General features: G+C 40.9%; 2 protein-coding genes across 4 annotated transcripts in view; one reads left to right on the forward strand and one right to left on the reverse strand.

The window, feature by feature from the left end:
* The first annotated feature begins 1,154 nt into the window (after window positions 1-1,154).
* gja10b (gap junction protein alpha 10 b) lies at window positions 1,155-4,863 on the forward strand. The gene is made up of 3 exons (XM_055044690.1): window positions 1,155-1,498; window positions 1,580-3,025; window positions 4,596-4,863. Exons 2-3 carry the CDS (start codon window positions 1,601-1,603, stop codon window positions 4,632-4,634), a joined length of 1,464 nt encoding a protein of 487 aa, XP_054900665.1. The 5' UTR covers window positions 1,155-1,498; window positions 1,580-1,600; the 3' UTR covers window positions 4,635-4,863.
* A 2,942-nt stretch (window positions 4,864-7,805) lies between these two features.
* The window catches only part of bach2b (BTB and CNC homology 1, basic leucine zipper transcription factor 2b), an 85,813-nt gene continuing 67,958 nt past the window's right edge, over window positions 7,806-25,660 (reverse strand). For all 3 annotated transcript variants that reach the window (XM_055044108.1, XM_055044107.1, XM_055044106.1), the window contains 3 exons: window positions 21,484-22,995; window positions 15,629-15,835; window positions 7,806-14,533 (listed from right to left, as the gene is read on the reverse strand). In XM_055044108.1, coding sequence (XP_054900083.1) covers window positions 14,039-14,533; window positions 15,629-15,835; window positions 21,484-22,887 — 2,106 coding nt within the window. In that variant the 5' untranslated portion in view covers window positions 22,888-22,995 and the 3' untranslated portion in view covers window positions 7,806-14,038. The remainder of the gene's footprint in view (window positions 14,534-15,628; window positions 15,836-21,483; window positions 22,996-25,660) is intronic.

Here is a 25,660-nt window from a genome sequence, read left to right on the forward strand (position 1 = left end):
ACCAATACGATGCACCTGTTTCGCTTCTCCCATTAAACACCAAGTTAACAAAAAGCTCTCCCTCTTCAGATGCCAAATAAGCTGCATTTCCCTCCCAATTCTTTTTTCTTTTACATAATGACCAGTTGTGTCCACCTCTAGTTTGTGAAATAGAGTAATCGTAATGTTTTTTTTTTCTTCATGTTTGTCGCATTTTCTGTACTGACTATTTATTTTTCTCATTTCAGCACTGACCTTACTGAAAGGAAAAACTTAAGGCTTACAAAACCTTTGTATTTTCTGTCCTGGAGGGTTTACTAAAAAGCTGGGTCAGTTGTAAAGCAGGTTAAGTTAACCTAAAGCAGGTTAAGTTGACCTTGTGGTGTAGGTAAAGCACCTAATGTTCTTAACTAAATGATGCCTGCAGATATATCTATTAGCAGGTTTCATTTTGCCTGCATTTTGTGTACATTATTTTAAGTGCATTTGACAAGTTTACCAAAATATGAAAAATGTCATTCAAACTGCATTTGCCATGTTTTACTTTTTATTCATACTTTTCATTGCATTACTTGAGTACATCCATTTTCCATACTTAAGTACAAGACGTTTCAGATACTTTAAGACTTTAACTCAAGTAACATTTCAGTGACTTGGACTTTCACCAAAGTCATATTTTGGAGAGGTACCTATACTTTTACTTGACTGAGATTTCAGTACTTTATACAACAGTGGGCAGGAGAGCTTGATTTTTTCACAGACACATGTGATGCAGTCATCTAAATCCACACGAGAATGACTTTGTAAAGGCTAACCTGGAGAAGACTGTGGACTAGAAATGAGAACAAATTTTTTGAGACAGTGTGGGCAGATACTAACAAGTCAAGATCCTGAAAGACTTAACAGTGAAGACTGAATGCTGAAAGGGAATCGCAAGGCATTCAAGAGTGTCCAATGACTAAACTGAATTATATCTGATTTTCCAACATGAATGGCCTTCACTGTATTCTAACAGGATGAGAGTTTCATACAGAAAGGCTCCAGATCAAGTCAGTGATGATGTGGTCAAGGACCAAAGGCTGTGGTAATGTGTGCCTGAGCTGCTGCTGCTGTTCATAACCTAACCTGCTGATACTCAAGATCCATTGTAATGGAGAAAGTTGTTGAGTCTTCATTGTTTTAGTCATATTGTAGAGCCCCTGGAGCCTAAGGAAGCCGGAAAGCTTTGGACAAAGCTGTATATTGACACCTTGGTGAGCGCTATTTCCAGTTTAGTGTCCTGATAAAAGAGTGGCAGGATGAAACTGACCTCGGGGTGTTATAGGCCTGTGGAGGATCAATAACTTCAAACTGGAGACCTAGTTAGCAGCAACATTGAAACAGAGTTGGCCACAGAGCACAGTGGGGTTTTAGCAGTCTTCAAGGGACAGCCAATGAGTCCTGATGTTGCTGCAGCTGGATCATCTTTTTTGTAAGGTCTTTATGATCAAATACACAAAGCAAGGGCTCTAGAAGACTGGTAAGTACAGTTGTTCCTTTGATATTTAAACATTAACATAAAAGTCTTACAATACACATTATCTTCTTTATTCACTCACAGCTACTCATAATGTGAGAGAAGATGGGGGACTGGAACTTGTTGGGTAGCATCTTAGAAGAGGTCCACATTCATTCGACCATTGTGGGGAAAATCTGGCTCACCATCCTCTTTATCTTCCGGATGCTTGTACTCGGCGTTGCAGCAGAGGATGTTTGGGACGATGAGCAAAGCGAGTTTGTCTGCAACACAGAGCAGCCAGGCTGCAAGACTGTCTGCTATGACCAGGCTTTCCCTATCTCCCTCATACGCTACTGGGTTCTGCAGATCATCTTTGTGTCCTCTCCCTCACTGGTCTACATGGGCCATGCTCTGTATCGCCTGAGAACTCTTGAAAAAGAGAGGCACAGAAAGAAGGCCTGCCTGAAGGCAGAGCTGGAGGGGGCAGATACTGACCAGGAGGACCACAAGAGAATCGAGCGGGAGCTCAGGAAGTTAGACGAACAGAAGAAAGTCAGGAAAGCTCCGCTCAGAGGGTCACTGTTGCGCACATATGTTTTTCATATCCTGACCAGGTCTGTGGTGGAGGTGGGTTTCATCATTGGTCAGTGTGCTCTTTTTGGCATTGGACTGTCTCCTCTGTACAAGTGTGAGAGGTTGCCATGCCCCAACAGTGTTGACTGTTTTGTGTCAAGGCCTACAGAGAAAAATATTTTCATGGTGTTCATGCTTGTCATTGCTGGAGTGTCTTTGTTCCTCAACCTTTTGGAGATTTTCCATCTGGGTGTGAAGAAGATCAAGCAAATCCTTTATGGATACAAATATGGAGATGATGACAGTGTCTGCAGGTCAAAGAAAAATTCTATAGTGCAGCAGATTTGTGTTCTCACAAACTCCTCACCACAAAGGCTGATCCAGCTGACTCAGGTGTCCAGTCCTGTTTCATCAGATCTTTACAAGGATGCTCAAAGAGATGTGCTGCCTTGTAACTTGGTTCCAGCAGGTTTCCAGAATACAGAAGGCATGGACATCTCACAGCAGCATCCTGCACAGACGTTCCGGCCGAGCCAAGGTGACATCCAGCATTTGAGGCAACTGGGGGCTGTGGAGCGGCGACACACTCTGGATAACAGAAAACCATCCTTCAGCAGCGATGAGTCAAATGGACCTCATTGCTCGGGCAAAACTCATTATCCAGGCCCGCGAGCAACGCTGGTGGCTAGCCACATTGAGATTCCTGCTGCCCTGAAGATCCCCCAGAGGAAGCAGAGTAAAGTCAGTGTCTGCAAGGAACTCAGTGACATGAGTGATTCTCCAGAGAGCGACCACTATCCCACAGCCAGGAAGTGCAGCTTTATGTCCCGAGGACTGTCAGAGGCCAAGCTCGCCAGTCCGTCTGACAGCAACGCCTCTCAGAGTGGATCAGATACCGAGGCCCAGCACTTCAACCAGGGGGAAAGCCCAGTGATGACCCCACCGCCCCCCGCCTCTGGGAGGAGGATGTCCATGGTAAGTGAAAACTGTAGCACCCTATGTTACGCTTCACCTAATATGACGCTGAAAATGTTTGAGTTTTTTTTCTGATGCAATAAAACTACGCATATTTGATTCGTGGAGTAGAAGAGAGAGATTTTCAGGTTTCTGCTTTTCTCAACTAGGCTATAACTGGACACCCAGGCTGGTCCTGGTTCTTAACCCAGAGAATTTCATAGTGATGACACATCATAACAGATGATGTTATGATTTTCTGTTAAAAAAGAAATGTCTAAGTTGATAGGACAAAATGGTATTTAAAAAATAATAACTTACTCATAAGTCTTATGAAGTGAGTGCAACACAAAAAGAAATGCCATAAAAAAACATCCCAAAACTTAGCAAGCCAAACAAGAAATCTGTGAGAACTGTGCTGTTGTCTGATTTTGTGTGGAGGGTATTTAGATATAGATCTGATGCACTATGCTCCTGTTTAATCTTCAAACAAGACCACCTAAATATGTATGTTAAACGGTCAGCATCATGAGCACATCACCGTGCACGCAGAGCATTAATTGACTGAGAAAAATAGTGACTAGCATAAAATTGTGTTTTGTGCACCAGAGCAGTTTGAGATTTAGATTAATATCCATCTCAACTTGTTGGAGTCTGAACAATACGTTTGTTAATGCATATCTTACCAGTTCTATAAGTCAAACATTTTCAGCTATTCAGTCGTATTTAGTAGGCTCAAAATCACCAACTGGAGACACCTCCTGATTATCAGAAAATAATAATCAAATAGTTCTCCATCTCAGTTGTTTTACGATCACTTGCCTGATAAGGTTTGATATTAAATTACAGTAGCTAAAGGATTATGTGTAGCAATGAGGACAGAACAAGTTCTGTACACTTATGGAAAACAGCTTCTCTCCAAAATATAAAAGAATGTATTAAAATTTTATTTCTATATTTATTAACAAGATATTGTTTTACAGTTCAAAAATGATTATCAGGTGTTGGATCATAAAACTCACTAATTTAGTAACAGTGAACTAAACTAGTGTTAGTAAAAATGAAAGAACAATGAAAACCACCAGAATAAATAACAATAAATTCAATAACTAATTAAATAATACAGTAATATCACAGCTAAGAATAAATATGTCCATTTAACCTAAAAAAAATAATTTGGAATTTGACCAAATGAACTGTAAACGAAATCAAATTCAGCTTAAGACAAAATTGAGCACAAAACTTGGTATGTGTTCAGCAGTTCACCGTGCTTAGCCGAAGTGAAGATAAAAACATTTCGCAAAGTAATGTTTCATGAACTAATTTGCTAAGAGGCCTGGAAGTCGATGCAACGACAGCAGATCTTTAATGTATCTTAAGTTGTTCAGTGATTTATTCTCTCAGTGAAGGACTGTAGGACTGGTGTCACCAGCAGCAGCGTTCTGTGAAGACATAACTCAAGATATACATTGTTGAGTAATGTATATGTTGGAAACATCAAAATATTACGTTTTTTTAAAAACCTTTGAGGAAAGAAAAGTCTACTTTTTGGATAACAAAGGATTAACCAGCACTGTTTTTTTTCTTTCAGAGCATGATTCTGGAGTTGTCTTCAATCATGAAGAAGTGAACCAGAAACATCCATGTTGGCGTGAGGCCAGAGGCACTGAGGACTTCTGTAGACATCACATCATGTTTCACCTCATTTCTAGTTTCTGTGTAACTTTCACCATCTGATGGTATTCACTCATACACTTAGACTTTCTGTGTTTAGGTTTGTGGATCAAATCATCCATTCCATAAAGTGAGTCTCAAAATCTTATATAGCAAAGATATTGGATTACAGGATGTAACTAAGGACAGTGGGCAATGACAGAGAAATACAATAAAATTCTCTTGACAACATTTTCATATACTATTTCTTTTCTTGTGCAATACACACTTGTAACTTAGACAAAAAAAATTACTTTTTAGCCAAAAAGCAAAATGCTATGTGTGGGAGAGAACGAACACTGCACATCGCTCTGAACACACCATCCCCACTGTCAAATATGGTGGTGGCGGTATCATGCTCTGGGATTGTTTCTCTTCAGCAGGACCAGGGATGATGGTCAGAGTTGACAGAAGATGGATGGATCAAAATATGGAGAAATGCTGGATGAAAAACTTAATCTAAAGACTTGAGACTGGGTGAAGGTTCAGCTTCCAGCAGGACATCCACCCTAAACAAAATGCCGAGAACAAAGTGGAATTATTTAAAACAAAAATATACTCATATGTTAAATGGCCCAGTCAAAGTCCAGACCTAATCCCAATCAAGAATCTGTGGCAAGATGTGCTGTTGATAAATGCTCAGTGTCTAATCTGACTGAGTTTGAGCTGTTTTGAAAAGAAAAAAGATCAAAATGTATTGGTCTTTTACATTAAATTCCAATGGAATGTATTTATTTTTGTGGACACAAGGCACATCACTGTAGCCGTTGAACTTTCTGTCTGTTCCATGTGCAACACAGATTTGGGCTAACATTTTTACTGTGATTTTTTATCAATCAATCAATCAAATTTTATTTGTATAACACATTTCAGCAGCAAGGCATTTCAAAGTGCTTTACATCATAAACACAAAGTCATGCAACATATAATAAACAATACATTGTTTCATATTACATTTCAAATACAATTCTAAACATGTATGTTTTTATTTGAGATTTAAAGGAAGTCAGGGTTTCTGCTGTTTTACAGTTTTCTGGAAGTTTGTTCCAAATTTTTGGTGCATAGATGCTGAAAACTGCTTCTCCTCTCTTGGTTCTGGTTCTGGGGATGCAAAGCAGAACCAGAACCAGAGAGTCTGGAAGGTTGATACAACAACAGCAGATCTTTAATGTATTGTGGTGCTGAACCGTTCAGTGATTTATAAACTAACAACAGTATTTTAAAATCTATTCTTTGAGCTACAGGGAGCCAGTGGAGGGACTTTAAAACTGCTGTTATGTCTCTATCTTCCTGGTTCTAGTGAGAATGTGAGCAGCAGCTTCTGGATCAGCAGCTTCTGGATCAGCTGCAGCTGTTTGATTGATTTGTTGGACAGGCCTGTGAAGATGCTGTTACAATAATCAATGCGACTAAAGATAAACGTATGGATGAGTTTCTCTAGATCTGACTGAGACATTAGTCCTCTAAGCCTGGAGATGTTCTTCAGGTGATAGAAGGCCGACTTTGTAACTGTCTTTATGTGGCTCACAAGGTTCAAGTCCGAGTCCATCACTACTCCCAGGTTTCATGCCTGATCGATAGTTTTAGTTGTAATAACTGAAGCTGTGCATTGACTTTAGATCTTTCCTCTTTAGGTCCAAAAATAATGACTTCAGTTTTTTTTGTTCACCTGGAGAAAGTTTTGGCACATCAACACATTTATCTGATTTAAGCATTTATTGAGTGATTGGATGGGGTCAAAGTCACCTGGTGACATCGTAATGTAGAGTTGTGTGTCATCCGCATAGTTATGGTAGCTAATTTTATTTTCTGTTATAACACTAGCAATTGAATAGATGAGCTAGTGGGAAAATATAAATATTGAATAAGAGGGGTCCTAGGACTGCACCTTGGGGTACCCCACATGTGACCTTTGACCTCTTTGATGAGAAGTTTCCAATTGAAACAAAGAAATCTCTGTTCTTTATGTAAGATTCAAGCCAGTCGAGCACCGAACCGAAGAGTCCAACCCAACTCTCCAGTCGATTCAGTAATATGTCAAAAGCTGCACTGAGGTCCAACAGAACCAACACCATGGTTCTCCCACAGTCCGTATTTATATGGATATCATTGAATACTTTGACTAGGCCAGTCTCCGAGCTGGGGTGAGCATGAAAACCAGACTGGAAAGTGTCAAAGCAGTTGGTCATCATGAGGAAACTATTTAATTGTTATGAGGGTACATTTGTACCAAACTGGCCAGAAACTAAATTGCAGGAAGTTTTGCTATTTTGAAAGCTTTTATTGGATTTAGTCATCTTTATTTGATAGTGAATTGACAGGAAAGTGGATAAAGAGAGAAAGGGGAACACATGCAGCAAAGGTCACCAGGCCGGGAATGGAACCTGGGACAGCCGTGTCCAAGACGAAGACCTCCGGATGTGTGTTGTGCTTTACCCCTGCGCCACCACAGCAGCCTCAGTCAGTTTTATTGTTTTCTAAATAATACATGAACAGTGAAACTGTTTAAACAATGAGTATTGTAACCAACGTGTCCTTTGCTTCTCACCTTATGACCGTCAGCAGTGGTTCTGGACGGCCTTACTCTCACTCAGATTCCTGACCGTGAAGAGCTGTTCTTTATCATTGTAACTGGTTTTCATTATGTTGTATTACCATTAGAACTGAACTGGAATGTTTCTAAATTAATTTATATAATGTTGCATTGATTTGACTTTATAGTTTTCCATATGACCTTGATCTATTTGAGATGATGCACACTATATTGTGGATTGATTCTTTACACATAAACTGTACATATTTAACTTGTTAAAAACAAACTCAGAAATCTTGAATAGAACAAAGCAGAACATTTAAAGATTGGGAAGTCTTTAAATAATAGTTAAAATGATTCAAATCTGGGATTTTTATTCCTACTTATCTTGTCTGAGCAGGATAAGCATAGAAGGTAGAATGAATGTTCAGACATAAAAACCTTGAACAAATCAAACACAACCTTCTTACTCTTACACAACATAATCATATTAAAGAATAAAGAAAATGTGTGCAGTCATTTATCAGGGTTAGCACAAACAAAAAGTACTCTGAATGATATGCAAGTTTCTTTATTTCATAAAGAGAAATGGTGTCTAGACAAAAAAAAAGTCATTTGTATAACACTAGCAATTGAATGAATGAAAATGGGGTTGCACAACAAGGTATTTACATGGTAATTAAGTCTTTAATAATTAGGGTCATTAAAAATGTAGGTAAGAACTCTTAGTAGAGAATAAGCAAATAACAGCTATTTCAAGTGGACAATATTAACACAAAACAGTCTAGAAAAAATAAGAAAAAATAACTCGAACTACAAGCTTAGAAGCTATTACATTAAAAATGATGCACCAAAATCTACCAATACAATAATCCATTTAATCTGTGTAAAAGCATGTAGAAAAACACCTGATGCAGTTTGCTGATACAGTCATTGACCAGTAATGAGAGGTATGAAGGATTTCACAGGTAGATAAGTGTGAGAAAAGTCTGCACTGGTTACTCAGGGATGGGGGCCCAGGCCCCTGCATACACTCACTTCACTTGAATGTGAACTATGGCCTCTGCAAGTTCTAAGGCAAATATTGGAGGTGCACTTGTATCCATGTAATGCTGAGTCATCCAAAAAGTTGGATGAAACACAAGGTCAGAGGAACTCATTCTTTGCCTCTTAGATGGAGAAGAATAGATCAAACATGACATGACACCTATCTGTAAACATATTACATTTAGATTTCACTCAATGATCTTAACTTGTGCATTTAAATAGCACACATTTCCTTTTGTTAAAAAAAATGAAGTCGAGTAATCTGTGAAAAGGCATGTTTTTGTTCATATTCTTTCAGAACAACCTTTGGAGTTGCAAAAGCCAGTGTCTGTGTCAGAGAAGCAGCGACAAGAAAAAAAAAGGAAATGTAACAAAATTAAACAGAAAGATGAGTGGATTCATTTTACAGAGCTACAGCATGTTCACATAGAAATCATACTGTTGCAACTATGTTTGACCTGCACAAAGCAACCTGGAGACCAACTCATGTCAACACAACTTTCTTTCAATTCATGCATATAATAAGAAAAAAAGTTTGTTTATAATCAATCTGATTGGTTTGCAACTGATTTAACACAAAGAGGAATATAAACCAAATCTGCATCTGCTTTTCATCTGCATAGCTTGTCAGCACCTTCCAGCTCCTAGTTTTGGTTTAACAGTAACCAGACTGAATTTGTTGATCTCATCTCTTTCCTCCCCGCTAACCCCACACCAAATAAAGAATCGCTTGTATTGAGCTGCTTGCACACAGTCACAAATAAGATTGAGAAAGAAAGAAAAAGAATATCAAGCCTCAACATTCATCAGGTGGGCAAATACAGAGCTTGTTTCTGGTGGCAATACTTTCACCTGAAGAACATAAAATACTCCAACATCATGAGCAGAAAAAATCCAAAAACTATTCAGCTCACAGCTTTTCTGTTCCCTGCTTCAGAGTGATCTCCAGAGCAAGTTTAAGTACTCACCACCCTGAGGTTTTAATGGCATGCGTCACTGAATTAGCAATAAAACATCCGTGGCTGACTGACATCCACTCGCACCATGCAGACAGCTTTGGTATGTCCATGTTACTGGTATAAAGTGATGAAATACAAAGTATTGATTGAAACTTGGTGACAAAAATTTACGTAGCTAGAAGCCACCACTGGTAAAAGATATTTTGTTGTCAATTAAGCCCACAAAACATAATTTTTTTTTTTTTTTTGTGGCTTAAACACAAATGTTCCAAGATTCATTTAAGGTCATTTACATGTCAGGGTGACCCTTTCAGCATTAAGAGAGCATAAAAAATATTACAAGTCTGGACCAAAAGCAGGGACTAAACTTCAGAAACCTTAGTTCAGTGGGATTACATTTGGAAGTTCAGATGAATCAGCAAAATATGTTAAAAAGAGTCTGTGATCTCTGTAGAAATATTAGAACATCTCAGGAGCCTCTGATCAATTTTGGCTACATTTCTCAAGAGAAAAAGAGAATCATCTTTAGGTCTAATCTTGCGGAAAAATTTTCATCTTAGATTTTAATCATTTCTTTCTGCTAACTAAAATTGTCAACATAGGATTACTTCTGGAGTGTGTTCATGAAAGAAAACAGCACATAGAAATGAAACAAACAAAAACATTATATTTGTAGAAATATATATTTAAATATCATTACTACTGCTCCAAACCTGTGTATGTGTGGTATGTGCATAACATGAACATGAGCTTGTGTATGTGTGCATTCTCTGAAAGAGATCAATCCTAACAATTTAATGATGGGGTAGTGACAGCATCCTGCTGAAAAACAGGAAGGAACAACCAATGAGCTCTTAATCCAAAATTTACATCAGAAAAAGTTCAGATGAACAACGTTCAAAAATCTCATCCAAACTTTAAAGTCCCAATCCTGTGTTAATCTGACAAGAAGAGACAAGAAGGGAGCACAGCATCAGTTAGGATTAGCATTCAGGTTGGCAGAAAAACCTTGTAGAAGCTTCTGCAAGAATCAAGTTTTTCATGGGGATCTTGGTGATTTTTTGAAATGTTCTGTCAAACACGGCTTTCATTGAAGGTGAAAGCCAAAAGAAACACCCTACTAAGACAGGGACAAGAATAAAGACTGATGACCTAACAGGATTAGAAAGTGAACCCTTTGAGAATGTATGCAGCTTGTTAAGGGTTAGGAAAACCATTGGCTAGTGATCCATTTTATTGAGCTCATTATATATTTGTTTCTATTTTAAGAGAATGATCATTTATAGAATATAACATACGATAAAAATGCACTTAGGTATTTCATATCCTAATTGGGCTGGACCACTATATGGCAGCCAAGTGTTCCTAATGAAAATCGGTAAGCCTACAGCGTGTATCAACTGGGACTAGTGGACGTGTAAACCACCACTGCTACATTATGATCTGAAGGTCTTGGAGCCCATAGACCACCAGGAGTTAATGGGAGGGTAAGGTGGGATCAATGGGACACATGTGGAACAATGAAGCTGAAAGCAGAACAGGTGTTAAAGTACCTGTGGTCAGCTGTCCACAGCAGCAGGTAGAACACATGAGTGGGGAAGACTGAGACAAAGAAAGGCAGAGAGACCTGCTGAGATGAACGCTTCACAGCTGGTGCCTCTACAAACGGGAACTGGAGATGGAGATAGAGCCAGCAGAGCTGGACAAAGACACGTTTTCACCGAAAGAGACCCAAATGAACACGGTTAGGAATGGATATATCAGAGGGACAGCTCAGGTGGAGCGATCTGGAATCACGGTAGGAAAGGGAAGGCTGAGGAAGATGTTCAGAGGAGGTAGAGGAGCTGCCGAACAGGAACAGGGTTCATGCTTGTAATGAAGAAGGTTTGGATGATGCCAGGGACAGAGGTGGAGGTAGACTTTGAAGACTGACTTTGATAGATAAAATAGCAAAGTTAGCATAGTTATTTATGCCTTTGTTGAACAGAAGCAACACCATCACAGGTACGTACCTTTAGGATTGGGACTTTAAAGAGAAGAAAAAGCAACAAAGTTTTATGCTGAATTCAACCCTGCTTGCTTGCTTGGAGCTTGCCTCTAGTGAGGTTTGATACAGTTAAGTTTCTTCATATAGAACATTTTGGGAAAGAATTTTTAAAAGCATTTTTAAAAAAAGAGAGAACTTACAAGACAAAATATAAGCTTGACCAACTAACTACGCTTATAGTTCTAGGCAGCATGCACATCACAGAGATGGATGACCAAACACAATCAGGGCAACAACTTTACAACCTTACAGGATTGGTATTCAGCCATTTGGACAACACACACACCACTTACATGTCAACTCAATCAGGAATTAGCTTATTTCATTACTAAAGAAACACAAAGCAAAGTTGAGAATAATCATATACTAAAACATTAACTTCTTTTAGATGTCTTTCTAAATCTTCATTGAATTATATTAATATAATGATATCAAAAACATTTTCTCTTGCAGGGCCAATTTAAGTGCTCCAGGTTCAGACTTAGAAGAAAATGAAGACAAAGACTGCAGCTGAAGTGCTAATGGCTCTGAGCGCTCAGGGCCGGAAACAAAGTGCCTAAATTCATTCATTCATTACTCTATTTCTTGGATCAATTTTTAAATGTCAATAGCAAAATGTGAGAGTTTACACAAGTCGTGTCTTTAAATACTGCTATAAAAGGAAGTAAGCAACATGGGGAGAAAGAACATGAGGAGAAGCTTTTCACATTTAAAAAGGAGCCAAAGGTGAAGCTGGGCTGACCTCAGCCAGTCTGTAAAATATATTCTCATGGGTCACTTCTAAACATGCAAGGGGCTCATGATTGGATGTGTGTGGATGCATGCTGTGTGTGTGTGTGTGTGGGTGTGTATGTGTACTCATGTATTAAGCTGATTTCCTGAGTATAAGAACACCCACCATGATGGAAAGTATTCATTAGGCAGGACAGGAAACAGCAAAGAAAAGTTTTCCCTTAGAAAGGTGCTTGATATAACCCAAGTGAAATAAAAAGAAACACCTACGTTTCTACACGTACAAAAATCACTGTTACAGTCATCATGCTCCATACTATATACACATCTGCCAAACAAGCACTTGAAAAATCATTGATACGACATCCAAATACAATGGTATTGCTGATGAGTGGGAAATAAAAATAGCCATCTAATCACCTTATTCTCCTTTCAATTCAGTGCTGTGGAAGGCATAGAAGGAATGTTCTCAGTTACAGGCTGTACAAAGTTCTCCTGTACAGAAATACAAATAAGAAACGCTTGAAAACATTTTTTTTTTTGCATATGAACATTTTACAGTCTCACTGCATTGTAACTTCCTATTGTACAGAAGCTCTCATCTCATTTTCAATGAATTAGGTTGAACATTCAGAGGATTTTTTTTCCTGAGTTTGAATTCTTGTGACAAAAAGGGCCACTGAGATATAATCATAGAAGAGACAGAGCGAGAGAGTGGAACTGAGAGAGGTAGACAGAGGTAGAGCGAGACCAACAAGCTGCTTTCACACACAAACATCTGAGAAGTTTACACTAATGTGTGCAGAATCTCATCAGAACCTTCTTGAAAAAGTTACTGCCAGAGCTGATAAAAGTCTGTTTACATCCTACTGGAAAAACTGGATCTGTACTAAAAACTTATTTAGGTTGATAAAACTCTGCTCCTGTTTAGCAAAACATTTGTATTCTGTGATTTAAAGATTTGCTGTCATGATGATTTAGCTTGATGTTAATGAAAAGGATGCATCCAACTTAAATACTTTAAACAAATGCTGTTTAATGTGAAGTACTCCCAAATTAAGAGGCACTCCATTTGTAGCTGGAAGTCAATCTCCAAGCTGCAAGAATCTTTAAGTACAAAAAAATCAATGATGCAAATGATTACAGTTTTTCAGCTACAAACTGAACAAACGGATTTCTCAGAGATAAAATCTTACAGCTTAAATTCTGTAACATTTTAGCCTCATTGACCTGGAAATGTGAAACATTCACACCTGTTAGGCAGCCTTTAGAAATGTGGAAATTAGGACCAAAGTGTTTGTGCTAGAATCATGAGGAGATTTTCAGGATAATCAGAAGAAACATCTCACAGTTTGAAGGTATCCTCAGGTTTGGATGTTGATAAAAAAATGACATTGAAACTCTGGTTTCTATCATGTGGGGTTAATAAGTAGTTGTCTTTAAATCCTCAGGAAGTAGCTTAGAAGTGATTCTGCACACATTTGTGTGTCTGCTTCTCCAGAGCAGGTCTGGAACCTGATGGGGAAGCAGTGTGTGTGTGTGTGTGTGTGTGTATGCATGAGTACATCTGAAGACAGAGCGGTAGAAGGAGAAAGGAAGAAACAGATCCTGTTTGTATAAAAAGAGAGCTGCTGCTTAGGTCCAATGAGGTTCAACTTGAAGTTGTGATGTGTGACACATGAACGGCAGTCTCCCCTGCAGAGGCTCCTGCTCGCTGGCCGGGTATAGCACCATAGTACGAGTTTGGTGAGAGGTTCCCACACTGTCAGGGTAAGAGGAGAATGCCTGCAGGACAGTATTGCTGCTGTTAAGACAATTTTAGTGTCAACCATTTCAACAAAACATACAGAAACAAAGACGAAACAAAATGACATAAATACAAAGCTTGTTTTTCAGTGAACACTGGCAGAGGCTGACCATCTCACAACCCAGAAAAAGGGTTTGTCAGAGGAGTAAAATTAAATAATAGAAAACATTCAAAACAACTGAATAAAGATCCACCTCTACTTGGTACTGTCTTTCCTTGGCTGCTCGTCAGTTGTACATTTTTCAGTCATTTCCTGGCAAAAATCTACCGTTACTGTTTGGTTGGATTTTTCCACAGACTCTGATGTGGAGTACAAGCTGGTGTCGCGGCTCCCCATATCCTGGTCCGCCCCGTTCCTGACGGCAGATTCAGGCTCGTTCTCTGAGGGTCCTGGTGACCCCTGGAAGCTGGGTTCAGGGGTGGCAGAGCCAGAGTGGCCTGTGAGGTCGATGCTGGTGGTGGCCGGGGTGCTGATGGCGGGGGGCCTGGGCTCGTGGACTGCGTTGTTGCTGGCAGTGGAGTTGGGGGGTCGCAGCACAGGGCAGTAGTGGTGTAAGGATTGGACCTGCTCTGGGCTCAGCTGGACGTCCCGGCACACCTCCTGGGACAGGCAGGAGAAGTTCTCCCACAGTTCTCCCATGCAGGCCTTCAGCTGGTTCCTCTCTGTCAGGAGCTTCTCTTTCTCACACTCCTGTGCACACACACACGCACACACACACACACACACACACACACACACACACACACACACACACACACACACACACACACACACACACACACACACACACAAGGAATACAGATATCATTAACAGCTGTGTGGAACTTCTCACAGCTCTTGATTTTTTCTGTTACAAGCTTCACTGTACTTCAGTTACTTTGGGCTGATCTGACATTTCAATGAAGTGTTTCTACCTGTGAAAACCTAAAAAGCCCAACTGACCCACTCTTAAGCTAAATCAGGGCAATCCTGGAAGAAAGTGTTGAGACACGCACGGCCAGAGCTCTGTCCTCCAACAGAACAACGAACCCAAACATCCAGACAGAACTTCAGTCATCTGGTTTAGATCAAACATATCAAAGTCCAGACTTTCATCTAACTGAGAATCTGTGGTATTATTGGAAAATTGATGTTCATAGATCCAATCTGACAGATTGAGCTTTCAGTGGGCCACAGATTGTTTTTCCTCTGCATCACAGTTCACAGAGGAAAAACAATCTGTTTTCAATGTTTCAATGTTTTTTTTTGTTCTTGTTTTTTTTTTTTCTCCAAAGAGTTTTTGCGGCGCCAGTGGCTCGTATTTTCAACAGTATGCTGACAGGAAAGAGGGCGAGGAGATGGAGGAAGACGGGAGTCAAACCCGCGACGTCCGCGTCGAGGACTGAGGCCTCCAAACGTGGGGTGTGCTAACCCTCTGCGCCACCACAGGAAACTAACTCCTGCACCCGGAAACTTCTATGTTTTACAGAACATTGAAGTTTGTGGTGATAATGAGACACAATGTGGAAAAGCTCAAAGTGTGTGAAGTGTGTTTTAGATGGACTTTAAAAACCTCCAGTGATTGAACTGATCATGTGAGCCTGGCATAGACCAGGTTTGACAGTGCCAGTCTGTCCAGCTCAATATTCAATATTCAAGCAAACAGAAAAATAAACCCTGTGCTAATGATTCAACTAGAAGCAATACATTCAGAAAATGATAATGATATAAACATGATCCAACAAACATTCTGGTGGGAAATCATCCATGTAATTGGTGATGATGGTTTGTGATTGGTCCACTCACGAGTTTTCTGATCTCACACTCCAGGTTCAGAATGCAGTCGAGCTTCCTTTTGCGACAACGCTGCGCTGCGATGCGATTCTTGCTCCGCCGCCTCACATCATGGATGAACTCAAGCTGCTCCGATGTCAGTTTGTGCATTTTGACCAACATTTGGAAGTCATTCCGTGGAAGATTTGTGATTTGATCAATAGGAAAAGGAAGCTTCACCTAGAAAAGGAAGAAACAGCTAAATTTAATTCTGCTGCCAGGGATGTCAAACTCCAGTCTTCAAGGGCCGGTGTCCTGCAATGTTTAGCTGTGCCTCTGCTGCACCACCTGAACAGAATAATCAGGTCATTAAGGCTCTGGAGAAGTGATCGACACAAGGAGGAGGTCATTAAGCCATTTCATCCCAGTATTTTGAACCTGCAGCACATCGAAAAACTGCAGGACGGCGGCCCTCCAGGACTGGAGTTTGACACCTGTGTGCTCGACAGAAGAGTAAATCTTATCTTTCCAGAATTATTTATTTTGTCCACATACTTATTTCATTTTTGATTTGCAACATAATTACTCATATTTAGCTAAATATGAAAAACTTATTTTGTCTCATGCACAACTGAATAATGAAGGTAAAAGACCACATTCAAATGAGAATAACTCCTTTGAATATAGGATTGTATACCCGGTCTATGTCACAAGATGGCAGTAGGGTACCATTGCTGATGCCTCTCAGTGAAGAGCTCAGGTTCTTCCTGCTCTTCTTAAACAGGCAGCACAAAAGGTGATCTAAGAAAAGCATCTGCCTCTATCTGCCTCTTAGCACCTGGAAGTGTGCCATGGTGACAGAGTTGGTGGGGGTGGGGTTGGTGATTCAATGACCTGTCAACCCAAAATCATTGGCAGGAGACTTTTGGGGGTATGCATATCTGCATCATGACTGGTGGCAGTCCCCTCATGCTTAAGAACAAAAGAATTAGTAGAGTAAATGCTGCACTGATTTGCCAGCTCAAACAGAGTCAGAAAGCCATGTGATATCCACCCCCGATATGACAACTTATCAGGGTGTTTATTCTCTGTCACCTTGTCGGAGCGCGACAGTAAGTCGGCCACTCTCCCTCAGGTGATGGCAAACCTTCCGATAAGCACATCACAGGTAGATCCACCCCAGCTGTATCTGCCTGCACCAGAGAGCTGTAGCTTTAGGCACCGAGGAAAATGGTGGAGGCATAACAAAGAGCCAGAGGAAGACAGCTCTAGAGCTTGGCAGAGATGAGAAGAGCTGTCTCTCTCTGTTCTCCTTCCCTCCCTGTGGCTACCTCAGCAGAGTGCAGAAAGAAACAAAGTCAAACAAAGGAGGAAGGGAGCAGAACTCTGAGCTCTCCTGTTCCTGCAGGCTCAAGCTGGGCCAGCTGCCCCCGGGGAGCCGGTCCTTCTCAAAGGACAACAACCAGAGGTGGCGAGAGGCAGAGATGCCATGTCTCACCCCCACATGGCATCCAGCAGGGCTCGGGGTCCCACTTTGTGGAAGTACTGCACTAAGGAGCCTGCTGGAAGGTGCCTTATCAATAGAGGAATGAAGTCAGTCTTTCCTGTGAGAAAAGGCTCCAGATTCCTCTTTAGGACTGTGGCCCTATTTCTTAACTTAGCACAACATCTGTATGCAGACACATGATAAATAATAAATGGGGCTTTCAAGGCTACGCTTGGCTCCAGCCGGAGTATCACAATTCAAGAACAAGCTTACAATCAGAATTCAAGGCAATTAGAGAAAAAGGCTATTTAACCACTAAAGGAGCAGGCTGAGGGAAGCAAGGGGGAAAGAGACATTACGACCTTGTGAAGGTCACCCCTGCCCCCCTCCCATTCCTCTGCCCTCCATCCCAGCTACCAGTCACTGGTACACAGGGGAAGGCTAAATTTAAGCACTCCACCACAAAAACCAGTTCAGCAGCACAGTCAGGATGACAGAGTATGCTTCAACACTGGTCATAAATTCCCACAAACCGCTCTGGATTTACATTTGTTTCACATTTCCCCTCCCAAGACTCAGTCATTTTCCCTCCCAGGGTCATTATGAAAATGGGGTACAGAGTGAAAAGTAGGGCTCATCTGTTACAGGCAAAAAAATGTTGCTCACTTCGCAGCCCTGACACTGAGCACTGTTAGACATTATGGATGTACAAGTCTCAAATTTGGGTCTAAAATATTGGCTATGTAGGACAAATTTTCGTTTCAGTCAAAATGGCCAAACATTAACACACCTGAGGCAGGTCCACAAAACAACATAGCTACTAGTTCAGTTGGCGCCCTTCCTCTCAACAAGGTCTAAGTTATTTAACATAACAAGATGAAGCTTCAATAAAACTACTTGAAACAGGTGTACCTGTTAGAGCCCACCTCCTGCCCATGCTGGGACATACTCCAGCTCCAAAGAGGATCCCAGAAATGGATTATGTGAAACAAATAAAAACTCTACACAATTGAGGAAGGTCATCTTTGATGCATCTATGTTGGATTGAGCTAACATAGATGATCCATCTATTTTCAGCATCTTGGGAGCAACCTGGAGCCTGTCTCCAGTAGTCAGTGGGTGAGTGTGGGGGCCACACTGTGGGGCCCACATTACTGGGGCCACCCTGACCCACAGACACAAACCAACAGCAACAGACATAGAAAGGTGAAGTACCTCCAGCTAATATCACAATGAATGCTTTCTGGCATGTTCCTTCATTCTTGCACAGGAAGAACACTGACACTCCAGAGACTGAACATTGAACTTTGCTTTTGCTAAGCTAAACACAGATCCATTTGTACAGTTTCCCATATTGTCTCATTTAATTTCTCTCTGGGTGCATAAAGGGTGTTTGGTTCCATCTTATTTTAAAGGTAAATATTTAGGGCATTGTGAATGTGAAGCCACTAAGCTAACATGCAGGTGGACATACATTTCTTTTAATGCTTTCAGAAAAGAGAATTAACAGCACTGCTCCAAAATTTGTGGAGATAAATGAAAATGTATCATTCAGATGTTGGATTAACTATTGCACAAAGGGTGTTTATGCAATACTAGGTGTAATACCAGGCAAAAATTAAAAAAATCAAATGCAAAATGTAGACAGACTAACAAAAAACACATCTTGATGTAGATTTCTCTATGTACACAGTTTTTCATTTTAAAATCAGATTAAAATGTTGCATTGTCAGCAACAGTTTGCTCATGAGGTAGATCTAAATTATTTTTGAAACATCCCTAATTTTCAATCAGTTGGATATAAATGTATGTGTGTATCTGCCTTGCAGCAAAGTTAATCAAGATGAGCAAAGTAACAGACACACTGACTTACACACAAAATGTAGTGTATAATGTGTGACGACTGTGACTGTTTGGCAGAGTCGTCGTCTTGCAATCAGAAGGTTGTAGGTTTGATTCCAGCTTCCTCCTGCCATATGTCGATGTGCCTCTGGGCAAGGCACTTAACCTTGTGTGTGTGAATGGGTGAATGTGACTCCAGTGTAAAGTGCTTTGAGTGGTCAAAATGACTGGAAAAGCTCTAAATAAATTCAGTCCATTTACCATTCGTATTTGTGCTATTCACTTCAAAAGGGAGACATTTATGCAGCAACTGAAGAACAAAATCTTTCTTCCAATAATTCCTCGTGTCCTTTATGAAAGGAACTCTAGTATTAGCTCTATCAAGTCACTGCTATGTTTAAAACACATGAACAACATTGAAAAGACATGGGAAACATTTCCAACAAACATTCCTGCAGATCTCATGTGAGTTAGCTTGGCTAACAGCTAATAGTTCAACTGAGGCTGCAGGAGGATTTACTCTGCTGTCATCCTCACCTCTCTGTATTTACTCTAATCTCATGATTTTTGTTTGCAGTAATTGCTGTGATTTTATTATACATTTATTACTTATAGTGGCAATTCTTCCACCCTCTACCCTCCTACTGGCACTTGCCTGCAACATGACCTTAGACTGGGCTTACATTGAAACAATGTTCTTTTTCATGGAATCTGCAGCGTATGCTTAACTTATTATGAGATGCTGCTATTTTTAATCTCTTTGAGCCTTCTCTCCTAACTGGACAAAGTTAAGAATGAGTCCCAGGGAGGGTCATCATGGGAAATAAATGTGCAGGTGTAGTCCTAATAATTTCCCCAGCTGAGTTATTCCCATTAACTAATAATAATAATAATAATAGTAAAGTTTTTTGCATTTGTTTATCCAAAAGTGCGTCTCAGAAAGGATGATGTAACTTTACTTTAACGATCCTTACTCTTAGTAAGGATCTGCATAAGAAGCAGATCTAAGCCATAGTCATTCATGAAGAGTCTTATCAATTGTTTGTGATAGTGAGCGGAAAGCTGGCAGATAACCTGTGTGACTCAATACAGATTTGTCAGAGGATATTGTGTGGAGAAAGCCAGTATGTACAGTGGCTGACACATAAATAATGAAGCGTGTGCCCACACAGAGGAACGATCAAAGGGACTGAAATGTCTCCTTGTCATTTTGTCTTGTTCTCACTGATAATAATAACAGACTTATGAATGAGTTCTATATCATTTACAGAGACATTGAGCTCATCAGAGGCCCATGAATCTGATGGGGATGAATGTTTTAGGCCATACACTGAGGGTAATAATCACATATTATATCTGAGCCTGTTGGTGCAGCAGAAGCGTTGCACACCCCTTTCATGTTGCTCCAACATACCAATGTGTTATGTGAATTTCATTGCCATGGTAACACACTATTTCTCTCCAGATCCTCCTGCTCTCTCTGTACACTTAGAGCAGCGCTCTTCACAAACCTCATCAGAGAATTTTTTCTCACACCTCCGGCAAATATCTCTGAGTGTAATATCAAAAGAATAAAGATGGCAGGAAAACAGAGAAGCTCACGGTCACAAGTTCACACTCTGCAACAAGCAGCATGTCATGTTATACACTCCACACACAATGACCAGTATGGTACACAAACTCCTATATGTATAATTCATAAGAGATGCATTTTATATTCCATACAGTGAGATAGAAACCTATTTTTTAATCTTAAGAGAATCCTGAGAGGGAAGTTGGGAAATGTGTATTCACCTAACAGAAAAACCACAGAACAGCAAAGAACAATTTAATTTATGAGCCAAAAATAGTTTCTCAATCTTGGACAAAATCTACTAGTCTCACTGTCTTTGCGCCTGGGTTATTCTGGAGTGACAATCAGCCTCTCATTCATCTTTATCACATAAACAACAGTCATCTGGCCTGAGACTTGGAGGATGTCTCTGCAGGTGGATTACGGCGGGATGTTTAGAGGATTGTCTATTCATTCTTGTCAGCAGAGATGAGTTGTGAGCTAATACCTTCCTCCTCTACCTTTAGGGTAGCACTGTAAAACTTTATGTTGACCAACATTTAACATCGTAACCAATAATGTGAATGGTTTAACATTTGTTTTTGCAGGATAAAGCAGAAAATACACACCACAGGATGTGCATTTTCTAGTAATTAGCTTTGTTAAATGTTCTAAATATAGTGTATAAAACTGGTTCTTCTAAGAACTAATGAAGACTTAATACTAAATCCAACCCATAGCATTCTGCATGTAGACTGTCCTGGAGACTCTAAGCTTCAATACTTCACTAGAGCCATTTAAAAGCAGGACATAAAGCAAATGAATAATATGAAAGCCAATCTGTGTCTTTTGGTAGTCCTGTAAATCTTGTACTGAACAGTCTTGCTTCAATTAAATAGTGACTTAATGACTACTAATGCAGACCCAGAAAGAAGGCTACTGTAAAATAATTAGCCATTATGGTGGTGATATTCTACTACATGTGACAGGGAGTGTGTTCCTGCTCACCTCTGGCCCTCGCTCTTGAGCATGGCATGACTCACTGTCTCCTTCCGAGAAGGAGCCGGACTCATCGCTTGAGTTGGTTCCATAGGACTGCTCACATTTGATTTTGGGTCGCACTTGGTTGAAACGAGCATCCCCTCCCACACTTTGCTCCTGCTGGTCCACATTGAGGCATCGTGCCACGTTGGAGCATGGTGAGGAGGAGAACTCGAACTGGGGCAGGCTGCAGGGAGAGCCTCCGCTACCGTCCTCCGCATAGGAGTAAGAGGAGCAGGAGCTGGAAGTTCTGGTGCGCGTCTCACAAGGAGGCGAGCGTGGGCATACTTTGATTGGCACTGGGCAGCTGGTGTTGGGGCGTGGACGTGACAGGACTGGGGGCTCAGAGGAAGTGGTGCTGGGAGAATAAGCTTGGGAGTTTGGGAGGGACTGGCAGGCTTCAGCCCACAGTCCTTTTGTCACTTGCTCAGAAAGCTCCATCTCCAAAGAGTTCCCACCGGGGTAGGAATGTGCTGGCGGTCCCAGACGGTTGGAGGCCCCTGAGGAAAATATGACACTACGGCGGTCAAGCTCAACTTCCTGTTTGCAGACACCATCACAGGAAGCAGACTTCAGAGACAACCCTGCAGGGAAACCATCTACCTCCTTTGGGGATGTAACAGACAGATCCAGCTCCCCAGTAAAAGGCCTGAAGTCTTTTTTATGATCTCCCTGAGAGTTTCCTTTGTCCTGGGGGCAGACAAGTCTGTTGGTGAGTAGCTGCTGTGAGGTGTTGGACAGACTAGGAAGGTCTATTCCTTTCTTGAAGTAGGCTTGGAGGCAAGATGAGGACTTGTTTCTCTTGGTTCTTTCCAGAGGTAAGGGGTTATCCATTTCCATAGCTGTCACACTGTCCTTGTCCCTGACATCCTGTTCATCTCCTGACAGGCACAATGAGATGGCGTCTTTCTCTGCCTGTGGTTCAACTTTTATCTGTGTCACAGGCAGCCTGCCCTGACCCGGCAGAACCCCACTGATGCTGCTCTCCTTAATTGTGCTTGGAAAACCTGAGGTACTGATGTGTGAGGAGGTGTCATTATTGTGCTTGTTACAAGCCCACTGGTATTTCCTGTACTTTGGACATCGTGGTAGATCCGATGCTCCATGTCGCTCAAAGTCCAGCCGGCCATCTGTCAAGTTACTGGACACAGTCATTGCTAACCTGTCATCATCAGGACTCTGAAAGGAGGTCAGGGTGTCTGCACAATGCCGTGTCCTGGGGGAGGCGGGTCTTTCACTCTCTGACTGCATGCTTTCGTCCTCTGAGTTGATAGCCTCCGGTGCCCCCCTGTGGCAAAGCATGAGGTTGTCCTCCTCTCTGCGTAGCTGAGCCTCCAGGAAGCGAAAGCATGAGTCCTCGAGGTTATGCATGCGCAGGAATTCTGCACAGCGGATGACCTCCTGGATATTTTCTCTGCTGAGTAACAGCTTAGCAGTGTAGGCAAACTGCAACAATGGGGCGAATCCCCTGGCAGTGACCTGCAAAAGGGAAAAAATGGGAAATTGCCAGCATTACCATGAGCACAGCCTTAGTTCAAATTAGCTGCAGTATGGTGAGACAGCAGCAGCAAACACAAAGGGAGTAAAGGAAGAGTTCGTCATTGTACCAGATCAGTATTACTAAGATCTACAGGCAGGCTTGTGTGCACCTTCATTCCTATAGCACCCTGTGAGACATTCCTGTGGACTGTCAATTCTTGCCTGTGATTTGATCAGTTTTACATGAACCCATTCCTGTGTTTAAACCAGGAATGGAATGCATTTAAAGCATCATAAGTTGATGCTTTAAATGAAACATAGTTTGTGTAAATCATGACCATTTCTGAAGGCGGTTCTATTTATAACCAATGTGCAGATTTTACACTTCATTTTAAAAACTGAATTTCTTGCCAGGTGGATATTTTGATTCTGCTAAACGGAATAAAAATGCCAATATGGTCACAGTCCTGCCCTGGCTCTCTAGTCTCACTTATTCTGTCAGTGTCCCCTGCGTCCTCATTGCAAGTGGTTGTGAATTTGTAAGAACACAGCTTATGCCTGTAGCGGCCATGTGGCACGAGATGTAAGAGAGAAGTCTTCCATTTGGACTTAATGCCAGTTAATTAGCTAATAGTCAGGGCCTGGAGAGCTGCAGATCTCTCTCTGCTCCTGTTGTCACTGAACGTAAGCGATGAGAGAAAGGAGTCTAAGACATTGGTCTGTCTGCAGGGAGAGATCAGGATAAGGTCTATGGCAGGGTGAGCACTGCACTCGGGTCAAACAAGTAATCCCTGCAGCTTTATCTGGGCTTTTTCTGTGGCCACAGTTAAAACCTGTTAAATGTAATTATTGTGGTTTCTAGAGAGACTAAAGCATTGTTTATCTACTTGACACACCTCCTCAGAGGCTGACTGGTGCAACTCGCCTTATGAGCCTCAACAGACATCATCTGGGAATGAGACACAGAATGCAAACTGTTTATCGGCTGCTTTGTGAGCGGAGTAAAAGCAACTCAGCTGGCAGAAAAAACAATTTTAACATGTCCTTATGATCTGAGGGGAACCTGGGCATCATGCCTTGTGTCAACATCCAGCAGCAGCATCCCAACACGCCTGTGGCTTAAACCTTTGTGCTGAGTTTAAGCCACTGGTAGAACCGCAAACATCAGACATTGTTAGAGGGAAGCTGCTGACTGTATGAGGTGGAGAACGGTGGGGGTTGGGGGTGTAGTGTGATCTCAGTGGGACGGATTGGGGGGAGGGTTGAGACTTTGACTGGACAATCTGCAGCAGAATACAGTAATTACAGAACCAATCAATAATAGCTACTTACAGAGACCTCTCATTCATTTTACAGTCATGATAAACAAAGAAATACATTAAGTGAGTCCAATATGTCTATTTCTGCACATTACTTTCTATAATAGTCTTGTATTTTATTATTATTATTGTTAGTCTTAAGAGAACAATCATGTATATTATTATTCATTTTTAATAATGTTAAGAGCATTTCATTTGAACCTGCATATCTTTTATACCTGAATTTCTATTCTATTCTGTTCTATTTCTTACATATTATTATATCATAAAAGGTCAGGCAGTATTTTCCCTCTGTGTGTCTTAACTGTCGTCATTCCTGTATTTTATTCAATTAACTTATTATATTTTTAAAATTATTTATACAATGTTCCTGTGCGTATTTTATGATTATAGAAGAAAACATGTTCATTTTGGTTTGTGTTTGTGACATTCCACAGTGGATTTCCCTATTGCTTTAACCAAAGAATGTATTTCTGTATTTTTACTTTTTATAATCATTTGTCTCTCTCTGACAAATAATATGTTGGAGCTGCATCCAACATATTAGATTTATCATCTACACATGTTGTGTTTTGCACTTGTTTTATATGGAAGAGTAGCCATTGTCCAGCATGGCCTTCAGAGTAAAATGAATAAAATAAAATACCTCTACATCTGTAATGATCTGATCCATCATCCATATCAGAATAGAGGTTGTTAATAAAGGCAGACATCCTTTCAATCATCCTTACTGCTGATTGGTTCTGATAGAAGACTGACTGCTGTCCAGATGTTGGTAGCAGCAAAACAAATTGAAATTTTAAGGTATTGACCAATCTCTTTTCAGATTTCTTGGGTACTATAGTACTAGAAAAAAAGAGCAATACTTCAGTCACATCTGTCTTATGTCATTTTAACCCATTTGACCTCTACATGTGATATTTTTTTTTTACTGTGGTTGATCTTTTTTCTCATGAGCTCCTGAGGGCTGACAGTCACAGAACACATATACGCAATAGCCTGGTGTATGCTAATAAACGGCCATCACATAGTTTGACACACACACACACACGCGCACGCACGCACGCACGCAGGCACGCACGCACGCACGCACACACCAAACCCGATGAGCAGTTGTGCTGATGGTGTGAAAGAGCTGCATCCAGAGCTGCTGATAAACAGCAAAGCTGCTGGAGGAAAATTGCTGAGCTACCAGAGATCTGTTTTCAGCTGGTATCAGCAGCAGCTACCAGTGGGAGCACATCTTTACGTGTGGCCAGCACCATATGTGATTACTCCACTGTTAAAGCACCACCACAACCTATTAAACAAAAGCATAAGGAGAGAGGAAAAGGACAAAGGAAGGC

The sequence above is a fragment of the Poeciliopsis prolifica genome, unplaced genomic scaffold (assembly GCF_027474105.1).
Source record: "Poeciliopsis prolifica strain line A6 unplaced genomic scaffold, Auburn_PproV2 SCAFFOLD020, whole genome shotgun sequence".
NCBI classification, from domain to species: domain Eukaryota; kingdom Metazoa; phylum Chordata; class Actinopteri; order Cyprinodontiformes; family Poeciliidae; genus Poeciliopsis; species Poeciliopsis prolifica.

Coding starts and splice junctions, on each gene's coding strand:
- gja10b (XM_055044690.1), top strand. CDS start 1,601: ATGGGGGACTGGAACTTGTTGGGTAGCATCTTAGAAGAGGTCCACATT. Junction 3,026..4,595: donor CTGGGAGGAGGATGTCCATG/GTAAGTGAAAAC, acceptor TTTTTCTTTCAG/AGCATGATTCTGGAGTTGTC.